Below are 21,900 nucleotides of genomic sequence, written 5' to 3'. Positions count from 1 at the left end.
TCTCCTGTGAAATTATAATATATATATTTTTCAGTGTAGGTACTTCAAAACAAGTTCTGCATGTGACAATTGTCACATGCAACTTTAGTGAGGGGTCTGATTATATTTCTAATTCTACGCAGCAGGCAACAATATCCATTGTCGTTAAATGGGCTTTGTCTGTTCCTTAGCATATTGGAACAGAAGCACCATACAAATGCCACATAGGGCTAGTCTACACAGCTACGCAGCTGTATCAGTACTGCTAGAAATACTCACCTGCTGACATAGCGCTGTCCACACAAGCACCTATGCTGGCAAAATTGATCTCTCTCAGAGAGTGTTTTTTCACACACCTGAGCGACAAAAGTTTTGCTGACATAAGTGCTCATGTAGACAAGGCCTTACTTTAGCTTCCTTTTTTTATTAGAACAAGATAGGTAGAAAGATGAGTATTGCCTTCATCTCTCTTTGTGGGAAAGCTTTCAGGGAGCAAGGCTCAGCATTGCACTTCCCTGAGACCCAGTTTAGAGCTTTTATGTAGCTCTCAGAGTGGAGATGCGTGGGGGGTGGGGAGGAGTAAAATGGCCCAGGGAATGTATGAGTAGAGCTTCAAACCTGCTTAGCTGAAGAGTGGTTCCTGCCCTAGTGTAGCACCATCCTGAACTTCCTCTCTTCTTCGTCATAAACAATAGCTCCCAACATTTCAAGTGGCTAAAGCGGGACAGAGTGCCATGTCACACCACCAATCAAATTTGGACTATCCGTGCCTCCCAGAGAGGCAGCTGGGCCAAACTTGAATTGCTCTGTGATTCTGTACACCTGGTTGCAATGCCACTTCATTTGGGAGGACCCTCAGACATGGGAGGGGGGGGGGGGAGAGCCTGACGCAAACTGCTATTCAACCAGGACAGGTGTTTGTGGGTGTCAAAGCAGGACAGTCCAGTAAAACCTGGGAAGACATGGTTAAACTGATGGAAAAGAGAAATAAGTTAAATATTTTGCTATCCCTACTCTAAAAGACTGCTTCTTGCAGGAGCCAACCCAACGTCAAAATCTTTGTGTTTTAAATTTTCTGGGATAAAGTATTTGGTTGGGATGATAGAGGGAGACACTCAAACATGAGATGTCTTGCAAACACTTCAAAAGGAAGGTTTTTTTTAAAGACTTTTAATCTGGAAAAGTATGTGCTCAATTTTCTCATGACTTTCAGAGTGAATTCTCTTTACCAGTGAGATTTAACTGTAACACTGGAGACTCTGAGGATTGATTGATTGTTTTTGTCTAAGAAGGGGGTTAAAATTAGCCCTGCACTGGAGCTCAGCTTATAGCCTTAACTCCAGAGAATCTACTGCTTCCCCACGATACATTTTATTCTTCAAAGATGGTTTTCATTTATGGAAATAATTGTATTTCAACTGAAAACATTATCTGAAGCCCTAGTATTGTAATTAATAATCCACAAATCAATCCTCTGGACAAAAGGGGATAGATATCTCCCAAAAACTTACTTGATTTCTATGTGAAGTCACATGTCTAACTAATCCCATTTCTTCATTATAAATTTCACGTACATTATGCATTTGAGCTTGTGAAAAATCTGTGTCACAGACAACTACTCACAGAATATGTTGTTTCTAACAAATTGAGGACATGCGATTTTGTTCATCTCTTTTCGCTAAAGATAAAACTCAGACATTAATGTATCTTCTTTTAAGTTTTTAAAGAATAGCTTTTTAATCACAGTATTTCCATGGAACAGATAAAACATTCTATTCATGTTATTTGACAAGTTTCTTTGTAAAGTTATCATTTTTACCTGCACCTGTATATCAATGTTTAATAAGCAAAAACGCCTTTCAGAAAAAAGTGTTCACTTAATTGTGTGACATGTGTGCTTCACCTTCCCCCCTTCGCCCTCTGACAAAAGATCAATAGCATATAACAGTTAATCTGAACACCTGGAAGTGTCTGAATCGACATTAAAAAAGGAGGTGTTTTGTTATTTTTTAAGAAGCTTTAGCTTTCACCTTTGTAAGCAAAGAATTTTGATTTAGGTTCCTGTAAACCTTGTGAGTACTGGATTAATTGAAAACTCTTTAATAAGGTCATTATCTTTAGAATGACCTTGAAGGATTCAAGTGTCCTAAATTTTTTCTTCGTGCTATTTCTAATAGTGTCGCTCTTCCTTTAAGTTGCTTCAGTGCTGTCTCAGGTGCATGGTTTTTCTTATCACGGTTTTAGTTTTGTTCATTGTTTTTGCCATTCATCTGCTTTTTCTTCAAGATAAAAAAAAAATGTTCTGTTTGCACACAAAGGGCAAAGGAACCACTATGCAAATAATAGAATTTATATAGTGAGAGTAGGGAGAGAGCGAGAGGCCTCTTAATTTAGGCCCTGATCCAACTTTGCTAAAGACAGTGGGAATCTTTCATCTAGACTTTAATGTTCGCTGGATCAGGCCCATAATATATCTACCAGCTACTGGCAAAGTACTTTACAGACATTGATGAATTTAGTCTAATAATATCCTTGTAAGGTAGCTAAAGGAATAGCTTTATCCTGGAGCAGATTGGATATCATGAAATCATGTTTGCTGTAAACTGGAATTACTAAGAAACTATACTCCTATTAAAATTATGACTAGAAGAGAGCTATGGTCTAACTCCTAAGATAAAGACAGCGAAAGCCCAATTAGCACTCAGTAGGAATAATGAATAATTATTTGTTTGCAGCCCTCAACAAGAGGTCAGGGGAAGAAAGAGTTTAGGAGGAAAAGAAAGGTTGTGGAAAATCTTCTTGTTGGGTCTCTGCTTAATACCTACCCAAGTGAAATTAGTCAGCAAATAATTTTGAACAACACATTTATTTGAGAAAAATCACAATCTGTTCATAGACCACTCATGATGTGGAACAGATATCAAGATGTATTGAATAAATTGTTACAAATTATTTGCCCAGCTATAGTCATTAGTTCAAATGTTCATTAGTGACCAAAACCATTACCATCTGCTGGCTGTTCCCTGACACACATAAAGTGCTTTGGTGGTCTTGGTCCAATTAGCAGAGATTATAAAAACTGCTGTCACAATTAGCATCTTTGCTGACAGTATCAGCAGAGTCATGAGGGCCTGAATAGGCACTGGAAATGATGTCTCCTCTGCTACCCATACTCCTTGTGGGTGGACAACATAGGAATTTAGCATCCTAAATTTCATAGCAACTGCTTTGAAACCCTTAGAAGAAATATGCTCTAAATCCAAAATATTACTGATAATAAATACTTAGTATTAGTTTGGGCTCTGATTCCAGATGAGTACTTTTTATTGTTTTTGTAGTCTTCTAGCAACAAGAACAGTCCCTTGATGTAATAGTTTACCCCTCTGCTTTCTTTGATGTCACTTCCTGGGCAGCAGGTAAGCAGGTTGAGAAGTGAGCTGGTCTTGTTGAGAAAGAAAGATGAGTTCCTGTGGTTACTGAAGGAAGTCAGAGAGTGAGGGAGGGAAGCTAGGTTATTTGACTACTATCTAAAAATGCTGTAAGATAAAACAGCCCACTCATTGGTATTGCATATGTATTATCTTTTTAATTGGTTGAAACTCCCTGACGTGTCAAAGCTATAAAAGGGCCAGCTATTTAAAAAATGGATATTTTCTTTAGCCTCTCCCACTTTCTTTCATTTCCATATTCCAAATTGTTCTTATTTTCCCAAGCTGATGGATTCTCTTATATTCATGCAGTTATTTTTTTTTATCAATTTTCCCCTTAAAAGCTATGGCAGAATTATAGTAACCAGTAGTGATACTCCCTATCAACATCAAGGGCCATTGCCTAAATCAGGTTTCTGCATTTAAGTACCTTGGGGACTGGTTAGCTGCAAATGGAGACATTGATATGGGACTGCAAGTAAGGCTACTAAAGCATGGGAAAGTCTGGCACTAGGCAAGTGGAGTGATTTATGACAAATAGATGCCAAAAATACATAAAGGACAGCTATACAAAACCCTGGTAAGACCAGCTCTTCTGTAAGGATCAAATATATGGGCAACCAAAGCGAGGCATTTGAAAAGAGTTGATGCTATTGAAATAAGATGTTTAAGGACAAGGAGGGGGTGACATTGCTGAAACACATACAGAATGAGGTCATCAGGAGTAAGGCCTAAGCCTGTGGTATCAGAGAGAAGCTGCAAGAGAGGAGGCTGAGATGGCATGGGCATGTATGAAGGATAGATGAAGGGAATCCTGTTAGGGAGGCATATGAGACTATAGTTCATGGACAGAGATCAAGAGGATGCATAAGAAAACAGTGACTTAGATAGTGTACAGGAGGACTGAATAGATGCAGAGTGAGAATTGGACTGGCAAGCCTGGAAAAGAATGAGCCAGCAACCCAACCTCAGCTAACTGGGAAAAGGGGAAGAAGAAGAATAGAATCATAGAATATTAGAGTTGGAAGGGACCTCAGGAGGTCATCTAGTCCAACCTGCTGCTCAAAGCAGGACTAACCTCAGCTATATCATCCCAACCAGGGCTTTGTCAAGCCTCAGCTTAAAAACCTCTAAAGATGGAGATTCCACCACCTCCCTTGGTAACCCATTCCAGTGCTTCACCACCCTCCTAGTGAAAAACTTTTTCCTAATGTCCAACCTAGACCTCCCGCCCTGCAACTTGAGACTGTTGCTCCTTGTTCTGTCATCTGCCACCACCGAGAACAGCCTAGCCTCATCCTCCCTGGAACCCCCTTTCAAGTAGTTAAAGGCTGCTATCAAATCCCCCCTCATTCTTCTCTTTTGCAGACTAAACAAGCCCAGTTCCCTCAGCCTCTCCTCATAAGTCCTGTGCTCCAGCCCCTAATCATTTTGGTTGTCCTCCGCTGCACTCTCTCTAACTTGTCCACATCCTTTTTGTAGTGGGGGGCCCAAAACTGGACACAATATTCTAAATGCGGCCTCACCAATGCCGAATAGAGGGGAATAATCACTTCCCGTGACCTGCTGGCAATGCCCCTCCTAATGCAGCCCAATATGCCATTAGCCTTCTTGACAACCAGGGCACACTGCTGACTCATATCCAGCGTTTTATCCACTGTTACCCCCAGGTTCTTTTCTGCAGAGCTGCTGCCCAGCTCGTCGGTCCCCAGTCTATAGCTGTGCATGGGATTCTTCCTTCCTAAGTGGAGGACTCTGCACTTGTCCTTGTTGAACCTCATTAGATTTCTTTTGGCCCAATCCTCCAGTTTGTTTAGGTCCTTCTGTATCCTATCCCTACCCTCCAGGGTATCTACCACTTCCCCCAGCTTAGTGTCATCCGCAAACTTGCTGAGGGTGCAATCTACCCCATCCTCCAGATCATTAATAAAGATGTTGAACAAAACCGGCCCCAGGACCGACCCCTGGGGAACTCCGCTTGTGACCGGTTGCCAGCTAGACATGGAGCCATTGATCACTACTCGTTGAGCCCTATGCTCTAGCCAGTTCTCTATCCATTTTATAGTCCATTCATCCAACCCATACTTCTGTAACTTGCTGATAAGAATACTGTGTGAGACAGTATCAAAAGCTTTGCTAAAGTCAAGGTATATCACATCCACCGCCTTCCCTACATCCACAGAGCCAGTCACCTCATCATAGAAAGCAATCAGGTTGGTCAGGCATGACTTTCCCTTAGTGAATCCGTGTTGACTGTTCCTGATCACCTTCCTCTCCTCCAAGTGCCTTAAAATGGATTCCTTAAGGACCTGCTCCATGATTTTTCCAGGGATTGAAGTGAGGCTGACCGGTCTGTAGTTCCATGGATCCTCTTTCCTCCCTTTTTTGAAGATGGGCACTATATTTGCTTTTTTCCAGTCCTCAGGGACCTCCGCCTGTTGCCACGAGCTTTCAAAGATAATAGCCAATGGCTCTGAAATCACCTCAGCCAACTCCCTCAGCACCCTCGGGTGCATTGCATCCGGCCCCATGGACTTGTGTATGTCCAATCCTTCTAAATAGTCTTGGACCTGTTCCTTCAGCACTGCGGGATGTTCACCTCCTTCCCATTCTGTGCCACCCAGTGAAGCAGTCTGGGAGCTGATCTTGTCTGTGAAGTGATACCCTTGATATTTTCTATTCTAAGTAATGAGATAACTGCATAGTAACTATTGGAAAATGTTGCCATTTAATCATGATTATAGTGCTATGTCTTTTTTTTAAACTAAGCTTCAAAGAAAACAGGAAGCAATTCAAATGCAGGACTTTCAGTTAAACCTCCTCAAATAGAAGTTATCTATCTAAGGTATTTGCATGGTGCCTGTTGCTGCAATATCTGTGTTCTAGAATATATATTATTTTTACTAGCAAAGTGGAATGAATACCTAATTGCTCCTCTATTTCCTGAATTCAGCTGCTTGAATTTAGAGGGGGCTTTATTTTTAACAACCCTTTCTTTCTCCTCCTCCTCATAGACAATAAATTCATTGTTTAAAGCAGATCAGAGTGTAACTCCGACTTTTACCAAAAATATGTACTTAACCTTCAGGAATTACAGTATTTGCTTCATCTGTATCCATTTGTGGCAGATGACGGAAGCCTAAAAGTAATGAGCTTGATATCCATCATGGACGGCGGGTATAACAGTTGTGATTTTTTTAATTGTCCTGCCTTCTTATACCCTGGCACAGCTGCCACCAACCTGCCACCAGACACCTAGGCCCTGGTGGCCCCACCTCTTCCCATCCCTACTCTGCCCCTTCCCTGAAGCTCCAACCGCCCACTGCTGCCTGGCTGCTTCTCCTCCGCCCCTTTCCCCATGAGACCCCCTATGCCCGCTGCATCCCTCCTCACCTCTCCACCACTCATCGTATCCCTCCCCCCTCAAGACTCCAATACCCATCTAAGGTACACCACACCTGTCCCTTCCCCTACCACTCTCTGTGGCCCTCCTCACCCCTGTGCCCCCACAACCCCCCCCCCCACTCGCTGCATCCCTCCAGCAGTGGGAGATTGGGGGAGGGAGCAGAGCAGGGGCGGTGTCTGGGGCTTAGCAGGAGTGTAGCGTGGCTGAGGCCACGGGTGGAAGAGGTGGAACAGGGAGGTAGCCTCCTCCAGAGGAAGCTTCACCGTCACCCATGCTTTCCATTTTAGACAAACTTAAGCCGCTGGGCACCAAAGGGGTCCTCAAAAGCCCTTGGCAGTTTCTTTCAGGATGTCAATATTATCCTCTAGTTTTCAAAAGGAGGAAAAACATAGCGGGGGTTTCTCTCACTGGGTCACAGAAGCAGTGGAAAAAAATGATATTTAAATTTACTCTCTCAATCCCCCATATCATGTTATGTAAGCATCAATTCTAAGTCCATAACACAGGCCCAGAAAAGCATCCAAACAGGAATTAATTCAGGAAAGACATGCTCTAGTTCAATTTGATTTAAAAATTTCCAGTTATGGATTTAAGAGATTAGTGTCAAAGATTCCGCAAAATGAGACTTGCATAGACGAATACAACAGCGCTACAAGTAAAGCTGAAACGTTATAAGATGAATTGGTGGCACAAGCTGCTGAGTCTCTAATTAATCAGATGCAGTGAGAGCCTCAGGGTTCCTACACGTACATTAGGAGAGGAGACACTGTGCAGCACTGCCAACCCCAGGGCAATTCAAAAAATCACAACTCAGGGCCCCAAAATCATAATATTGGCTTAAAAGTCACGATATTTACATAAATGAATAAAAAATAAATAAATTGTTATTAAGGCTCATGTTTTCAAGCTTTTTCCTTCAACCACAAGGGCCCGTAACGTACTCTTTCTAAAGGGAAGTTGAGATTCTCACATAATCACACGATTCCAGGAGCTGAGGTTTTAGGGGGAAAAAAAGACACCAAATACCATCAGCGCGATTAAATTGTGATAGTTGGCAACACTGATAGACTGTACCCCAGCCTGTGGGGGAGGGCACAGTGAGCCTGTCTTTGGTGTCTCCACCTATGAAAATTCCATGCTCAACTGCAGTCCCCGAAGGGGGCAATTCACTACAAACAAAGTTGAGAGGAATATGTGGTCATGATCCTGCCCCTCCACACTGAACTGGCCAGCATGGCTGATGAGGGCTCAGAAAGGGGAGTTTAATGCACCAGCCAGGGATGGCTCCTGTATGTCAGGGAACTCCAGAAGGGATTATGCCTCCTCAGGCACAATCTTTCCCCAAGTTGCCTTTAGGGAGGTGTAACTTCACGTCACCTCATTACAGACCCATATGTAAGTTATAGAAATTGGCACTACACATTTATAATTCCTTCCAGTGTGATAAGGAAAACAGAAAGACAAAAACTGACAACAGAATTGAAAAGTTTCAACAATATTGCAGGCCAAGAAAGGCTTGACAAGGGAAAGATACGTATTCCATAGTAACAGGAATCAGAAGATGAGTGAACTAACCGTAAGCCATTAGAGAACTTTCTCAACAAGTCATGCACCAGGCTGAACTGAGGGCAGAAATATTGCTATGACACTATTTAAATGTTACATATAACTCTGGAATGTCCTCCTTATAGCAGAGAGCTTGTCAGACACCATCAAGCATAGTAACACTTCCGTATGGGCTGACACTAGTGGCCAAATGCAGACAAGCTTTTGATTGACTTCATTGGGACTTTTGCCAGAGAAAGGACAGTCGATTAGGGCCCTGTGAAGTTGATTTGATGCAGGTCCTTTTCTGTACTACAAAATATCTTAAAAACTAATGTATGAACCTCTTCTGTTATGGTCTTACAGCTCCACAGTTATACGTTATACAAGGCTGGTAGGAAGATTAATCAGAACTTCAGAAGTGTCTCACATCAAAATGAAGCAATCATGATAAAATAACTGCTTTACAGGTTTTTTTAAAAAAAAACAACCATGAGAAACATACATATTGGTAGAAATACTAGAAATACAGCGTGCATTTTGGCATAGAAAAGACCAAACAAAGACATACTATTTTTTGCAAGGTCTGAAAATAGATTCCAAAGATATAGTCTCCAAGTGTAATAGATGTGACAAATGTGAGTGATAGAATTCCAAACAGCTGTACAACTTTCCAGAACAAATCTGGCAAGGGTACGAAGTGATTTCTTAACTTTTAAGGCGTATTGATTACCCAGTTCTGGTTATTCTAATTGCTGTACTTTGAGATTAATAGATTAGAAAACAACAGAAAAAAGATGGTCATTATTTGGGGTAAATCAATTTCCATGACCTACCATCCCAGACAAACTTATTATAAACAACAGTCCACCATTAGCTAGTAGCAGGTTTCAGCAGTTTGCAAAGAAATGTCAGTTTATACATACATGCCAGAATTTTCACAGTTGCATCCATGAGTGATTAGTACCATTGTAAATGCAACTGTAATAATGCACAAGCCACTGTGTTTGCTTGAAACCTGGGGCAAATAATTCTAGATCACATTATCCTGAATCTTATAAACTAATTTAGGAAGCTGTATAGATAGTTAAGAACCTGCTTCAAAAAGCAATAGATAACCAATAAGATCCATATTTGATCCTGATGTCCTATTGAAACACAGAGGATGAAATACTGTGATACCCATTGAAAGATGGGATTGTTTAAGAAATTGATTCCAAATGCCCATAGTCTGTTAACTCAGGTCAAATATCCAATTGTAATTAATGGACATATTCAAGTCTAATGGCAGAAACCAAATCAGAAAGCAGCAAAAATCCACTACCAACTCTAATCTTGGGGAATCCATCAAAATGGCGACAGTTTACTGTTAAAAACTTGTTACAGTAATTCAAGCAACTGGGAAAGCTAAGCCTAGCTAATAAACACTAGAGGATATGTGTATTCTAGAAAGAGGTGGCACAGAAGACAAACCAAACTGTTCCAATCCCATCCACAGAGACAGATAATAATTATTAAAACTAGCGTAGTACACTAATTGACTACATTTTCTTATAAATTGCTCTGTGTTCAAACATCCGCAAAGATTGCAAAGTGCTCCATTAATTATTTGAAATTATTGCTTAATTTCTTCAGCAAATAACTCTTGGTCTGCAGATCATTACTGATCAGTTCATATTTGAATTTCAAACATGCAGTTCATCCCCTGTTCAGCAATATCATGTCATCTGATGTTTTTTCTGTTCCCTAACTGGATAACCAGCAACAACATACATTTCAAATTGGAATGTAATATTGGAAATCCACATTACTATGACATTCTGGAGTGCAATCCTGACCAGTGAGGAGGTGTGTCATTTTATTACAATAGTGCACAGGGTATGACTACATAGGTGCATTTGGTCACAATTATTATTTAGTCTTCCATTTTAAAATTCCCTTTTGACAAAAATTTGGCTAAAGTCAAACTTCACATTCAGTTTTCAAACTATTGGTGCTAGTGAAGCACATTTAGTAGAAGATTCACAAAAAAGTAACGCAAAGGGGGTATGTTGGTGGCTATCGTTAGCACAAGCCACACCACACTATGGCACCACCATCACTTCAGCCTCAGTTTCCCCTGTGACTCTCCAATTAACTCTCATTCCATGTGTTGCAGTTAAGGTTTCCTTTTCTTGGGGCTGTTTTCTAGAACATGACATTCATGTATTCAATTCTTCACCCTTTCAGCAGGGTTACCCACATCCTTTTAGTCTTTCCCAGAAACCCTTGTATCAGGGCTTCCCTGATTCATTTGGTCTCATACTCAGAACTCCATAGCTACACCTGGTGTCAGAGCTTCAGACATCCTTTTTCTCATGTAACAGACTTCTGTATGGAGACTTCCTGGCCTATCCTGCTTTTCCTATGCTTCTCACAAATCTCCTATTGGTTTTATTCCATCAGACACTTTATGGGATTCCACCTTGCTCCTTCTGAGCAGAGCGTTCAGTCAGCTCCACTCCAGACCCAGGCCATCTGTGGTGAGACCTACACTAGCTCTTTCCCATCCCCTTCCTTAACTGAGAAACAGACCCAACCTTTGTATTTCTTGCGTTGCTCATATAATCAGACACATGGCTCTGTGTTCTGATTTCCACTCCCAGATTCGTCCTGTTCATCCTTCCAGGAAAATAAAAGACTCAGAACAACTGTTCTTAAAGGGACCAACCCTTAGAGAAAAGGCTGGCAGACCATGGACCACAAATACCCATAAAGAGGACAGACTGCCTTCTTAAAAAGGCATAAACATAATTAAAGTTAATTAATTTAAAAATAAAGTAAATACCTGCCAATTTTTTACACTATCTGCCCGCTTTAATTATGACTACACATTAATAACAAACTAAACCTATACACCAGATATAGATAGAAGTCTTATTACAAAACACAGTGACTATATAATATACAAATCAACCAGAAACAGATTGAATTAAAACTGATTGTGTCATGCTTTTCACATTAGATTTGAGGCTTTATTTGAAGGGGAGAGGACTCAGAGTCTGTAACCATGCTGTAGCTTTCAGAACATAGGCCAACATTTTCAAACTTGGGTTCCTAAATTAGGAACCTAAATCCATATTTAGGTACCTAATTAGGTGACTTGATTAATAAGCAAACTTCTGCAGATCCCATTGACTTCAGTGGGAATTCTGAGAGATTCAGCAACTCTGAAAATCAGGCCACTTTTATTTAGGTCCCTAAACATAGATTTAGAAGTCTAATTTTAGGAGAATTTTGGTCTCAGTGTCAATTAAGCTTTCATAGTGATCATGCAATATGAGATTGCTGGGTTGAACACATAAGTTCAAAAAGGTCTGGTTGTGTTATGTTTTAAATACTTAACACAAATTCAATACTTCAGATGCTTAATGAAGGTTGTCACAGCAGTGGGAAATAGAATAGAAAGTGAATAGTAAAATAAGTTATTTCATTAGCCTATCATTTCTGGAGATGTGTGTTTCAATCTTGTTTATGGATCCTGAGTGCAATGAATTAAATAGTCTCATTTCAATCCATTGGTTTATATAACAGAACATTTGAATATTAGTCCACAATTATCAGTGTGTCATCAGGAGACCCAGAGGACTAGAGAAGAAAGTGATGGAAGCCTCATTTAAAAATTAGACAAAGTAGGAAACAATCTGGTATTGGCAGGGGAGGGACTAGACAGTCTATTTTATCTTTTTCCACATTTAATTTATTTAATTCTGTAAACGCCTGGTGAAATACAATTAAATTTAATATAGTCTAATATTGGTTTAAATTAAATTCTAAATCGTAAGAACAATTACAGATACATAACAACTTTCACTACAATTTGTTTCCCATTAGCCATCTGTGCTATTATTCTCTCCTTTTCACAATCGTTTAAAAAACCAAACCTCCTCCTCCTCATCTGTACTCTCAATAATTAAAAGAGATTTAACTTTAAAAATATATTGTGTTAGTTACCCTCATACAGATGAGTAATATGTATTCTACCCACAAGCAGAAACACCTTCATGTCTGCAGCATACCCTTACATGAGCTCTTTCTGCTTGAATGGATCGCTGGAAATTAGAGAATCAAGTACTCAGCTCTCTGAAGTGTTATTAAGGATGCACAGTTCCTCAAATATCACTAACATTTACTTCCCAAATGCTAAGAAACATTAATATTGGAGTCACTCCCACCATGAAAGAAAAACCAATATTTTAGCATTTGTTTCACCTTATTTCACTGATGATAATATTATAGCAGGTGAAACCTTAGGTCTGGAATACCTCGACTGTGAAGAATCACAGGGCTAGAAGCTAGGGGTGCTGGTCCTTCAGCAATTGCTATATCCACACTGTCACCCAACAGCTCTGATAGATCACTGATCGATGAGCTGTGAGTCTTGTGGGGCCAAGCACCACAGGCTGGGCCACGCACAGAAGACCTGATTGGCAGTGCTTCTGGTCCCCTGATTGGTCCAAGAGCACTTAGGCAATGGAGAGAGCACCAGGATGTTGTCTGTGCAATTTGGCGGATCCCCAGATGGCTGCTATGACAGACCCACTGCTTTCCCTCTCCCTCCTGCCCTACCTCAATTCTTATCCCTCACTGTTCACTCAAGGCTTCTGCCGGTCGCTGGTGCTGAGAGGAGCCTGCCAGAGGGCCCAGCAGGCAGAGCAGGTCACAAGGATGCTGGCTGTGCTCCCTTCCATCAGGAGCATTCCCTCTACGCACCTTATTCCTGCCTGCCTGCTCACTCAAAGCTTCCCACATGTCCCTGGCACCAACAGGAACTACTAAAGGTTCCACAGGCAGAGTGAGATCCAGGTGTCCAGTGAGATGCATGTGTAGTCATGCGTATCAGGTCCTGATGTCTAGGGGTGCAGCTGTTCCCATGAACCCCAGCCAGAGTAGCCAGTGGTTTAAGAGTATCTGGGTACCTGGGGATGGAATCTCCCTTCCACTCTGGCTTCAGTATGGTGCTATAGCAGTGTCCACAACCCCTTAACAGGCTAGGGGAGACTACCCTCAGTGCAGGAACTGTGTAGTACAGCCTTTCACAAGTCCTGGAGTAGGGTGTGTGCCAGAGGTGGTAGTGGAGTACCTGCTTAGTAAACCCTTCTGATACATGCTATGTGCATAAAGGGCTCTCTGTTCTGAAGCTAGATTCCTTCTTTCTTGTTGTTGTGATGGTTGATAACTAACAGACACCCTTTGATCCTAGATGGAAGGGCTAATGACAACCTGAAAATTGACAATCCAAGTATCACAGAATAGAGAATAGTTAGATACAAAGGGGAAGACATAATCCAACAAAAAGAAAAAACTGGCTAAGAAAGGCACAGAGTAAAGGCACTCCTATCAGACCTCTTCAGATCAGTTATGGATTATGTCATCTGGTTTCCTTATTGATTTAGTGAAAAGGGATATACTTAGGCTGACTGTTGCATAACCTGCACACCAGCCTTACTTACACAAAGAAAATCAATACATTTTATTTCTGTGCACTTCTTTTCCCAACCATTGAATTTATAGGATTTCAAAGCATTCACTGCATTCTGACTGAGGAATGGTCAGTTACATGCCTACTGAATGTCAGAGCATAGATTATGGCTCTGGTGGTTCAGCTTTGTAACAGGGGAGGCTGAATGTGGTGGAGCAATAAAGAGGGTGCTCATTATTTTAGTCTATAATTGGATATTTTAAGTATTAAAACACATTATGGAAATTATAAATACAAAAATTGACCCTGAACGCAATTCTACTACTTGCTGTTCCATGGTATAATATTAACATGTCTGCAAAAAGTGTTCTGTGCTGTTTACAAGGATAATAGCTGCATATGCTTCCACTTGACTTTATTTGATGAGTATCTTATTTATCAATGGGATATCCTGTGGGTCTTAAAATTAGAAGTATTTTGTGAGACTGTATCTTTGAGTGTCAGGAGGATCAACAATCTGGTTCAACAGAAACTATTTTGGCACATATGAGTTGCCAGAAATTTGTAGCTACTTTCTTTCAGATCCAGAAACAGCTTGATAAAAGACTGAGAACTGAGACTGTTATCTGGCAACCAGTGGCTTCTTCCACTAGTTACATCTATAATTTATCATAGATAAACACTTGATTAAATCTCTCTCTTTTTTTAAAACCTAAAGATATCCTGTAGCTTTATCTGCAATGAAACAACTGTCCTCTTTCACCACCTCTAATAAAACCTTTAATTAAATAAAGCTACTGTCTAGCTACCTCCAGGGAGAAAGTTGCCACAAGCAACTGTCAAACTGAGTTGGAGAACTTTTAGAAACACTAGTTTCACTCAATAATTAACAAATAATTCTTATACAAGTATGTTCTTTTATCAGTGTCTGTCATGCTGACAAATAGTGTTTCATTGTTTTCTTGTACTCCTCTGTCTGTACCCAGCTTTTGTCTTATATTGTAAATTCTTTGGGAGCAGAGACTGTCTTTTTGTTCTGTTTTACCACAATGGAGCCTGGGTCATGACTGAGACTCCTAGGTGCTATGATAATACAAATAAATAATAATAATTTACCCAGTGAAGACTTTGTTATTTTGAATTAAAGGCTTCTCAGATAATGCATACCTTAGTTAATAACTTAACAAGTTTTACCCTATGCGTATAGAAATAATTGAGCCAATAAGTGGCATGCTGTGCTGAGATTTTGAAATTCATTTCAGTAACTGTAACTGGGAGCTGGGTACATACAGTGAAATGATAGCTGAAGGAAAACCTATATATAAAATAAGATTAGCAATATTGCACAAAACTGAGATAAGAGAAAGAAGCTTAAATTCATGTGCTAGGATTTTTCAACTATAAAATATATCATTGTTTTAACATTTGATTAAAATAGCAGTAGATTAGGTTACAAAACTGGTGAGAGTGAAAAGAAACTAGGAGAAGGTTTGGAATCAGAGGATGAAATTTATCCATGTGTGTGGCCAGACAAAACTGTGCAAACTTTTACTATAAAATACTACAATTGAATTGTTCACAAACAAGCTGAAAATCATAATTATCCACAGAAATTGTTCAGCAAATCATTTTCAATTACAATTATGAGAAAACTGATGTGTTCACAATCAACTTGCCAATGCAAAAAGATATTAAATTCACTGAAAAAATGAGTAACTTCGAATGATTTACCCAGCTCTAGTCATGCCAGAGAATGTTTATGTGCATATAGATACACTCCTATAGCTTTCTTTCAGGGAATTGTGTGATCAATTTTTGCATCATTTTACCATGCATGCTTTCTTTATGAGTGTTACACAGTAGAATGGAAGCAAAATATAAACTTTGTGATGTGGGGGGAAAAGGGGTGATTACATAACTGATTGATCAATAGTATTTTTATTAACCTGTCCTGGAAACAGAGCTGGTCAGAAAACAAATAATTTTTTTTTAAAAAAAGTTGCTGAAGTTTGCTTCCTGTTTTTGTCAAATTTTCACTTTGACAGAAAATTTCTCACCAGCTATACCAGGCAATTAATTCATTCCATTTACATTGACCAACTGTATTTCCATTTATTTAGTCATTTTTCTATTAAACAAGGGGCAGGGATGACTAGGTAGCCAAGGAAATGTTATACAATAGAGCTTTTCATTTCTAAGCAGATCAATCCAGGCCAGGTCTGGGCTTGAAAGTCTAAAAGCCATTACCATACAATGAGAGACAAGATGGGTGAGGTAATATCATTTACTGGACCAACTTCTGTTAGTAAGAGAGACAACCTGTCAAGACACACAGAGCTCTTCTTCAGGTCTGGTAAAGCAACTCCCAGGTCACAGCAAAATGTAAAGAGGAACAGATAAATAGTTAGCATATACTGTAAGAGACCATTCAAAGTAGAATGGCCCTTTAACACCTCGGCAGTCATAGGACAAAAAGAAGGGGTTAGGGGGTTTCAGATTGCTGTAATAAGCCATAAATCCAGCATCTCTGTTCAGTCCATAATATTTGGTGTCTAGCAGAGTAATGAATTTAAGCTCCCAGGCTCATCTTTTGAAAGTGTGCAGGTTTCCATTGAGGATGAGGACTGATAGCGATCACTCTTTATCTGACCTATGTGAAAAGTGTTCACCCACAGTTGATACGGTGTTTTTGTCTTTTATCATTTTCTTGGGTGAATTCATTCAAGATCACAGTGATTGTCTGCTTTCACCAACATAACTTTCTCTGGAACAATCCCACACTAGCATCAGCTTCCTGGACACCACCATCAGCTTCAACAATGCAACCCTATAGACAACCATATGCAAGAAACCCACAGATCACCACACCTGCCTCAACAGATCCAGTAACTACCCCAAACACACCAAGAAATCTGTTATCTACAGCCAGGCACTTAGATATCATAGAATATGCTCCAAGGAGAGTTCCTTTCCCAGGCTTGTAGAAGAGCTCTGTGTGGCTTGAGAGCTTGTCTCTCTCACCAACAGAAGTTGGTCCAGTAAAAGATATTACCTCATCCACTTTGTCTCTCTAATATCCTAGAACCAACACATCTACAACTACACTACATACATTACCATACAATATCTGTTCAGTGGCCTATGTGAAATGATTTGGTATTGGACAGATATTCATATCATAAACTCCATTACATTTGGCATTAACTGCATCCTTGTTGGCAGTCTCAGCAGAGACAGAAGAAGCAGGTGCCTAGAGACGGGTACATTTGAAATAGGACAGAGTTACATTGACAAGGCAGTGGGAGAAAGCTTGCATAGTCAATGCAAATGGCACATCTGTTAGTGAGGAGTTTTGGTCTCAGAGCTCTGAACTGAGCATTTTTCATCAGCACTAAATTTGTGTTGAGAAATCGGGGGAGAGATGGGTTTTAAAACCACACAAATCCACATGAAGAAAAGAAAAAAAAGATTTAATTCTTTACCGGTGCAGTTCTTTTGAAAGTTGGGGTTCTCTAGAGGGTGTCCTGGAAGACGACACTGGAACCTGTGCTGCCAGAATTCAGGAAACCAGGGATTTCGGGTGTTGGTGTCCAAACGTAACTTCAAAAAATAGTCATCAAATGACAAGACCTCCGGAGATTGCAGTTTGATAGTGATACCTCCATTTGCTTCAGGTTCATAACCTTCAATTACTTCATCTCTATCTGCCCAGCCATCGCTGAAAAGAGGGAAGGAAAAACTGTTACAGAGACACAGGAATCTGGTGTGAAAAAGCACCTAGACAAAAACAAGCTGCTGCCTGCCGACACAGGTAGTGGGGACCACTGGCTCCAAGCTGCCTTGGGTGGCGGGAACCCTGCCTGAGCTAGGGCAGCAATGAGAGGACCCTGGAGCCCCAAGCGGCAGGGGGCGATTGTGGGACTCCAGATCCCCATTGGACCCCACAGCACCCAGCCACCCCAGGACCCTCCACAGCTCCCAGCCTCCACCAGGAACCCCACAACCCTGACCCACCTCGGACTGCGGGGACACTCCGCAGCCTCACACCCCATAGCCTCCAGCTTCAGTGGCGGACCTCAGAGACATCACCCACAACCAGGATGCCAGAGCCCTGAGCCACCATGGGGGACCCCAGAGCAGGGAGCTGCAGAGCTCGACAGGGGACCCAGAACCGCTCCTTGTGATTGCTGCACCCTCCCACTCCTGCAGTGGGGCTAATCCTCCTCTCCCCCCTCAGGCATTTGGTCATCCCTTCCCCTCATTATTTTTAATAAAAGTCAGAGACAGGTCATGGATTCCGTGAATTTTTATGTATTGCCCATGACTTGTCTGTGACTTTTACTAAAAATAACCATGACAAAATCTTAACCTTAATCATGGATGGTTCTAGAAGCTATCAGAATAATTAAAATCAAACATGAACTGAGAAATGCATCAGGGTGGAAGAGACAGTGGGGAGAAAGAACACACAGGAAAACTGAATCAATTGAAAAGAAAGCCACACTGTTTTTGCTCCTTCTGAGACTCCATGAAAACATGTTTTTCTTACAAACAAATGGCTTTTATCTATTTTTACTGGCAATCCAAACTGACAGTACTAAAAATAAAGAGAATCCTAAAACACTGAGGATAGAAAAACATATTTCTCTGACCATATTACTTGAGGAAGGGTCAATTTAATGGTTTTGAATGAGGTCAGTTGGCTTAGCATCTGATTTTTAAGTTAGCTCACTAACTCCAAGTTCATAGATTTAGCTGCAGCCCGCAATTCTTCTTTGACTCTCCTTAGAACACTGGTGCTTAGGTTTAATTTAAGTGCAAATGTAAGTCAGCCCACATTTAATTTTAATATGCATGGTCATGTCTCCAGAGAAATAGATTATTCTGACATCTAAAGAACTAGCTGCATCCATCTGGAATGACAACAGCCGCACTCTGTCACGGAAAGAATTTAATCTGTTTGCTTCAGCAACAGCAGCAAGGAGATCAACAAAATCAATGTGACTGACCACTAAGAAAAGCACATCTGACCTATAGCCATCAAGAAAAAGGCTCCTTCCAGTCTGAATCTCCACTGTTTATGCAGAACTTCCAACAGATATATTTACATGGGCTCCATTCTCAAGAACAGACTATGGCTTATGCACAGCTCTGAGCAAAGTGCAGTGTGTAAATTGATCTGAGGTACACCTTTCAGGCAGGATTCCCTTTTTCCTTTCTTCTTGCTGTGGTCCCATGCCCCTATGGCAAGTTATGACACCCCTTGCACTGTGTCAACTGGGCTATTTGCAGTTCTGGAGAGGGGAGGAAACCAGGGCTTTTCTTTATTATAATGTGTCCCAGTTTTTCATTTTGGAAAGGGGAGGTTGGTAAAAAATCTCCTCCATGCTCGTCCGTCAACCCTATGCTAGTGTCCTAGCATTTCACTTTAAAAATGTGGTCAAACTGCCAGGGAGAGTATGAGGCAGTCAGAGTGATGAGAGCTATTGTATTAAGGTCCCTGCAGTCCTACTATTTATGTTGGACACTAGAGACCACGGCAAAGGAGTGACACTTCTAATGATCTTGGGTCACAGACATCATGGTCACCAGATAATCATGTATGTGTAGCACAAGAACACTGGCACCGATCATATATCTTATTATTATTATTATTAATAATCATGTTTTTTATGGTAGTGCCTAGGGACCTAGGAAGATCAGGGCCCCGTTGTGCAAGGCACTGAACAAGCACAGAGTCCCAAAGAGTTATAATCTAAATAGACAAGACAAAGGTTCAGGGAAAGGGACAGAACACACAGTGTAATCAATGTGATAATGGCAAACATTCACCTCTCTCTACCTCTTGAAATATTATATTAACTAACCACAGAGAGATATAGGGAAAGGAGGAGCAGGGAATGTTGTAAGGTAATCACACGCTGAAACACTTGGGCATTGATGTTTGCATCCAAGAGAGGGCAGCTGTACATTTACAAGCCAAGGCCCCAATCCTGCTATCAGATCTGTAGTGCACGTTTGGGTAGGTCTATGCTTATGGTGGTGTGTGGAGTACAGATGCTGCATGCCCTGCTAGCACAGGTATAAATAACAGTGTAGATAGTGAGACGTGGCTTACGCCAGTAGATGGCCCTACACACCTGAACCCTATGGTATATACCCTACACAGTAGTGCCTCCCATGTCTACACTGCTATTTTAAGCAGTGTGGTGTCCTGCTGCCTTCCCACTGCTGCAGACTTCCCTGCTGTAGGAGCTTTTCCACACTGCCTCCCCAGAGCTCGAGTTTTTCATTGCTGCACATACCCTACATGCCGCCCCAAGTGTAGACAAGATCTTAATGTGGCTCCATGCATTTGCAAACGTTTACCTTTGTGTGGATCTGACTGCAGAATCAAGGGCCAAGTGATTATACATTGATGTGCTTCAAAGGGGGTCTGAACATCCTATAGGTCAGCAAATTATTGGCTAAAGCAGGGTGTTTCATGGTGTTGGAACTTTCATAGAGAAAACACTAATGAATCCATTCTTGGCTAGGCAATAGTGGGCCCCCTTTCAGGGAAAAATGTTAAGGCTACGATTTTCAAATCAGCCTAAGGGAGTTAGGTGCCCAACTCCCTTTGACAATCAACATGATTTTTTACTGTGGGGAAAAAATAGGATCACAAGATCACAAGAGCCTTGAACAACTTTGGTGCAACAAAGATCCCCAGATCTGAAGAAGAGCTCTGTGTGGCTTGAAAGCTTGCCTCTTACCAATGGAAGTTGATCCAATAAAACATATTATCTCACCCACCTTCTCTCTCAAATATCCTGGGCAACTACACTGCATACATACATGGAAGAGTGGCATTGCTTATGGATGTCACAAGGTGGCAACATATTCATTACTTATATTGCCTACTACAGTTACTGTCTGATCATGTTTATTGTGCAGTGTTGTAGTCTGGAGATGAGTCTGGTAGCTGCTGCTGTATGAAGGCCTTTAAAGTGTGAAGACAGAAAAGCAGCTAGAAGGGGCCATATGTGTGGGTGTGGAACCAAGAGCAGCGCTTGCTCACTGACAGAAGAAGAGAGACAACCAACTGTTTTCATTATTGCTTCATGTTGTTTGTCACAAAGTGGTTGCCAGTTCTCTGCAAGATGCACTTCGTCTCTGTCCTAATTTAGTTTCTGAAACCCTCATGCTGCCAAAAGCAAATGCAGGGGTGACAGCCACTAAAAAAAAAAAAAAAAAAAAAAAAAAATCCGATTGAATGGGAAATACCCCAAAGTTACTGCTCTCTCAGTACAGAGCTGTTACTACCTATTGACATTGATCGATTTAGAAAAAGAAAAATCTAAATTTTTTTTGTTTAGATTTATCATGTTAATGGTGTGTTACACCAGGCATTTCTGAACTGTCGTTTAAATAGCAACACCTGGATCTGTTGTATTTTTTGAAACTCAGACTTTAACATGGCACATATATTCTTGTGATTCCAACATAAGGAGAAATTAAACGGATTTCCAATTTCCTATTTTTTCCAAACAAGAACATTCTGTCAGCTGCTTTTGTGCATGGATTGATGAGACAACCAGTAATCAAGCATTCTATTTTCAGCCTCTTCAAAGACCTTAACTCTTATGCTGTGCCTTGCTCCACTCCCCAGTTTTCAGTGCATTAACATTCAAGACGCCTTTTCCAATCAAACAAACAGAGAAAACAGGGAACAGGAGATTGATTAATAAGAACACTTGCAAGATACATAGTGCTTTTCCTAGGAAGGTATTAATATCTCCATTTTATAGATAAGGAAAATGAGACAGATCCCAGTCCTGCAGCTTTATGTGCACAGGTGGATCCTTGCATCCACACAAAGTCCACTGACTTCAGCGGTAGAAGGTAGAACTGATTTATATGTTTTCCTGTTTTCAGGCTTGGACTCTTGCCCATTGGCAGCTTTGTCAAATGTTTCTGGATTAGCAAATTAACTTTTGGTTAGGGTATTTGTATTGATGTTAATTTAATTTTTTTTTTTTTAATTTCACAATAATAAAGTAGAAGATGCTAAGTGTTGAAACTGATTAGGAAAAAAAATC

General features: G+C 40.8%; 1 protein-coding gene across 3 annotated transcripts in view; it reads right to left on the bottom strand.

Moving 5' to 3' along the window:
• GRM1 (glutamate metabotropic receptor 1) overlaps positions 1-21,900 on the bottom strand; it is a 213,522-nt gene that overhangs the window by 67,027 nt on the left and 124,595 nt on the right. For all 3 annotated transcript variants that reach the window (XM_067542209.1, XM_067542210.1, XM_067542211.1), the window contains exon 3: positions 17,302-17,537. In XM_067542209.1, coding sequence (XP_067398310.1) covers positions 17,302-17,537 — 236 coding nt within the window. The remainder of the gene's footprint in view (positions 1-17,301; positions 17,538-21,900) is intronic.

Source organism: Emydura macquarii, unplaced genomic scaffold, assembly GCF_026122565.2.
Source record: "Emydura macquarii macquarii isolate MOO-44397 ecotype Brisbane River unplaced genomic scaffold, CSIRO-AGI_Emac_v2 contig_705, whole genome shotgun sequence".
Taxonomy (NCBI): domain Eukaryota; kingdom Metazoa; phylum Chordata; order Testudines; family Chelidae; genus Emydura; species Emydura macquarii.
This window is presented reverse-complemented; position numbering and strand designations above follow the sequence as displayed.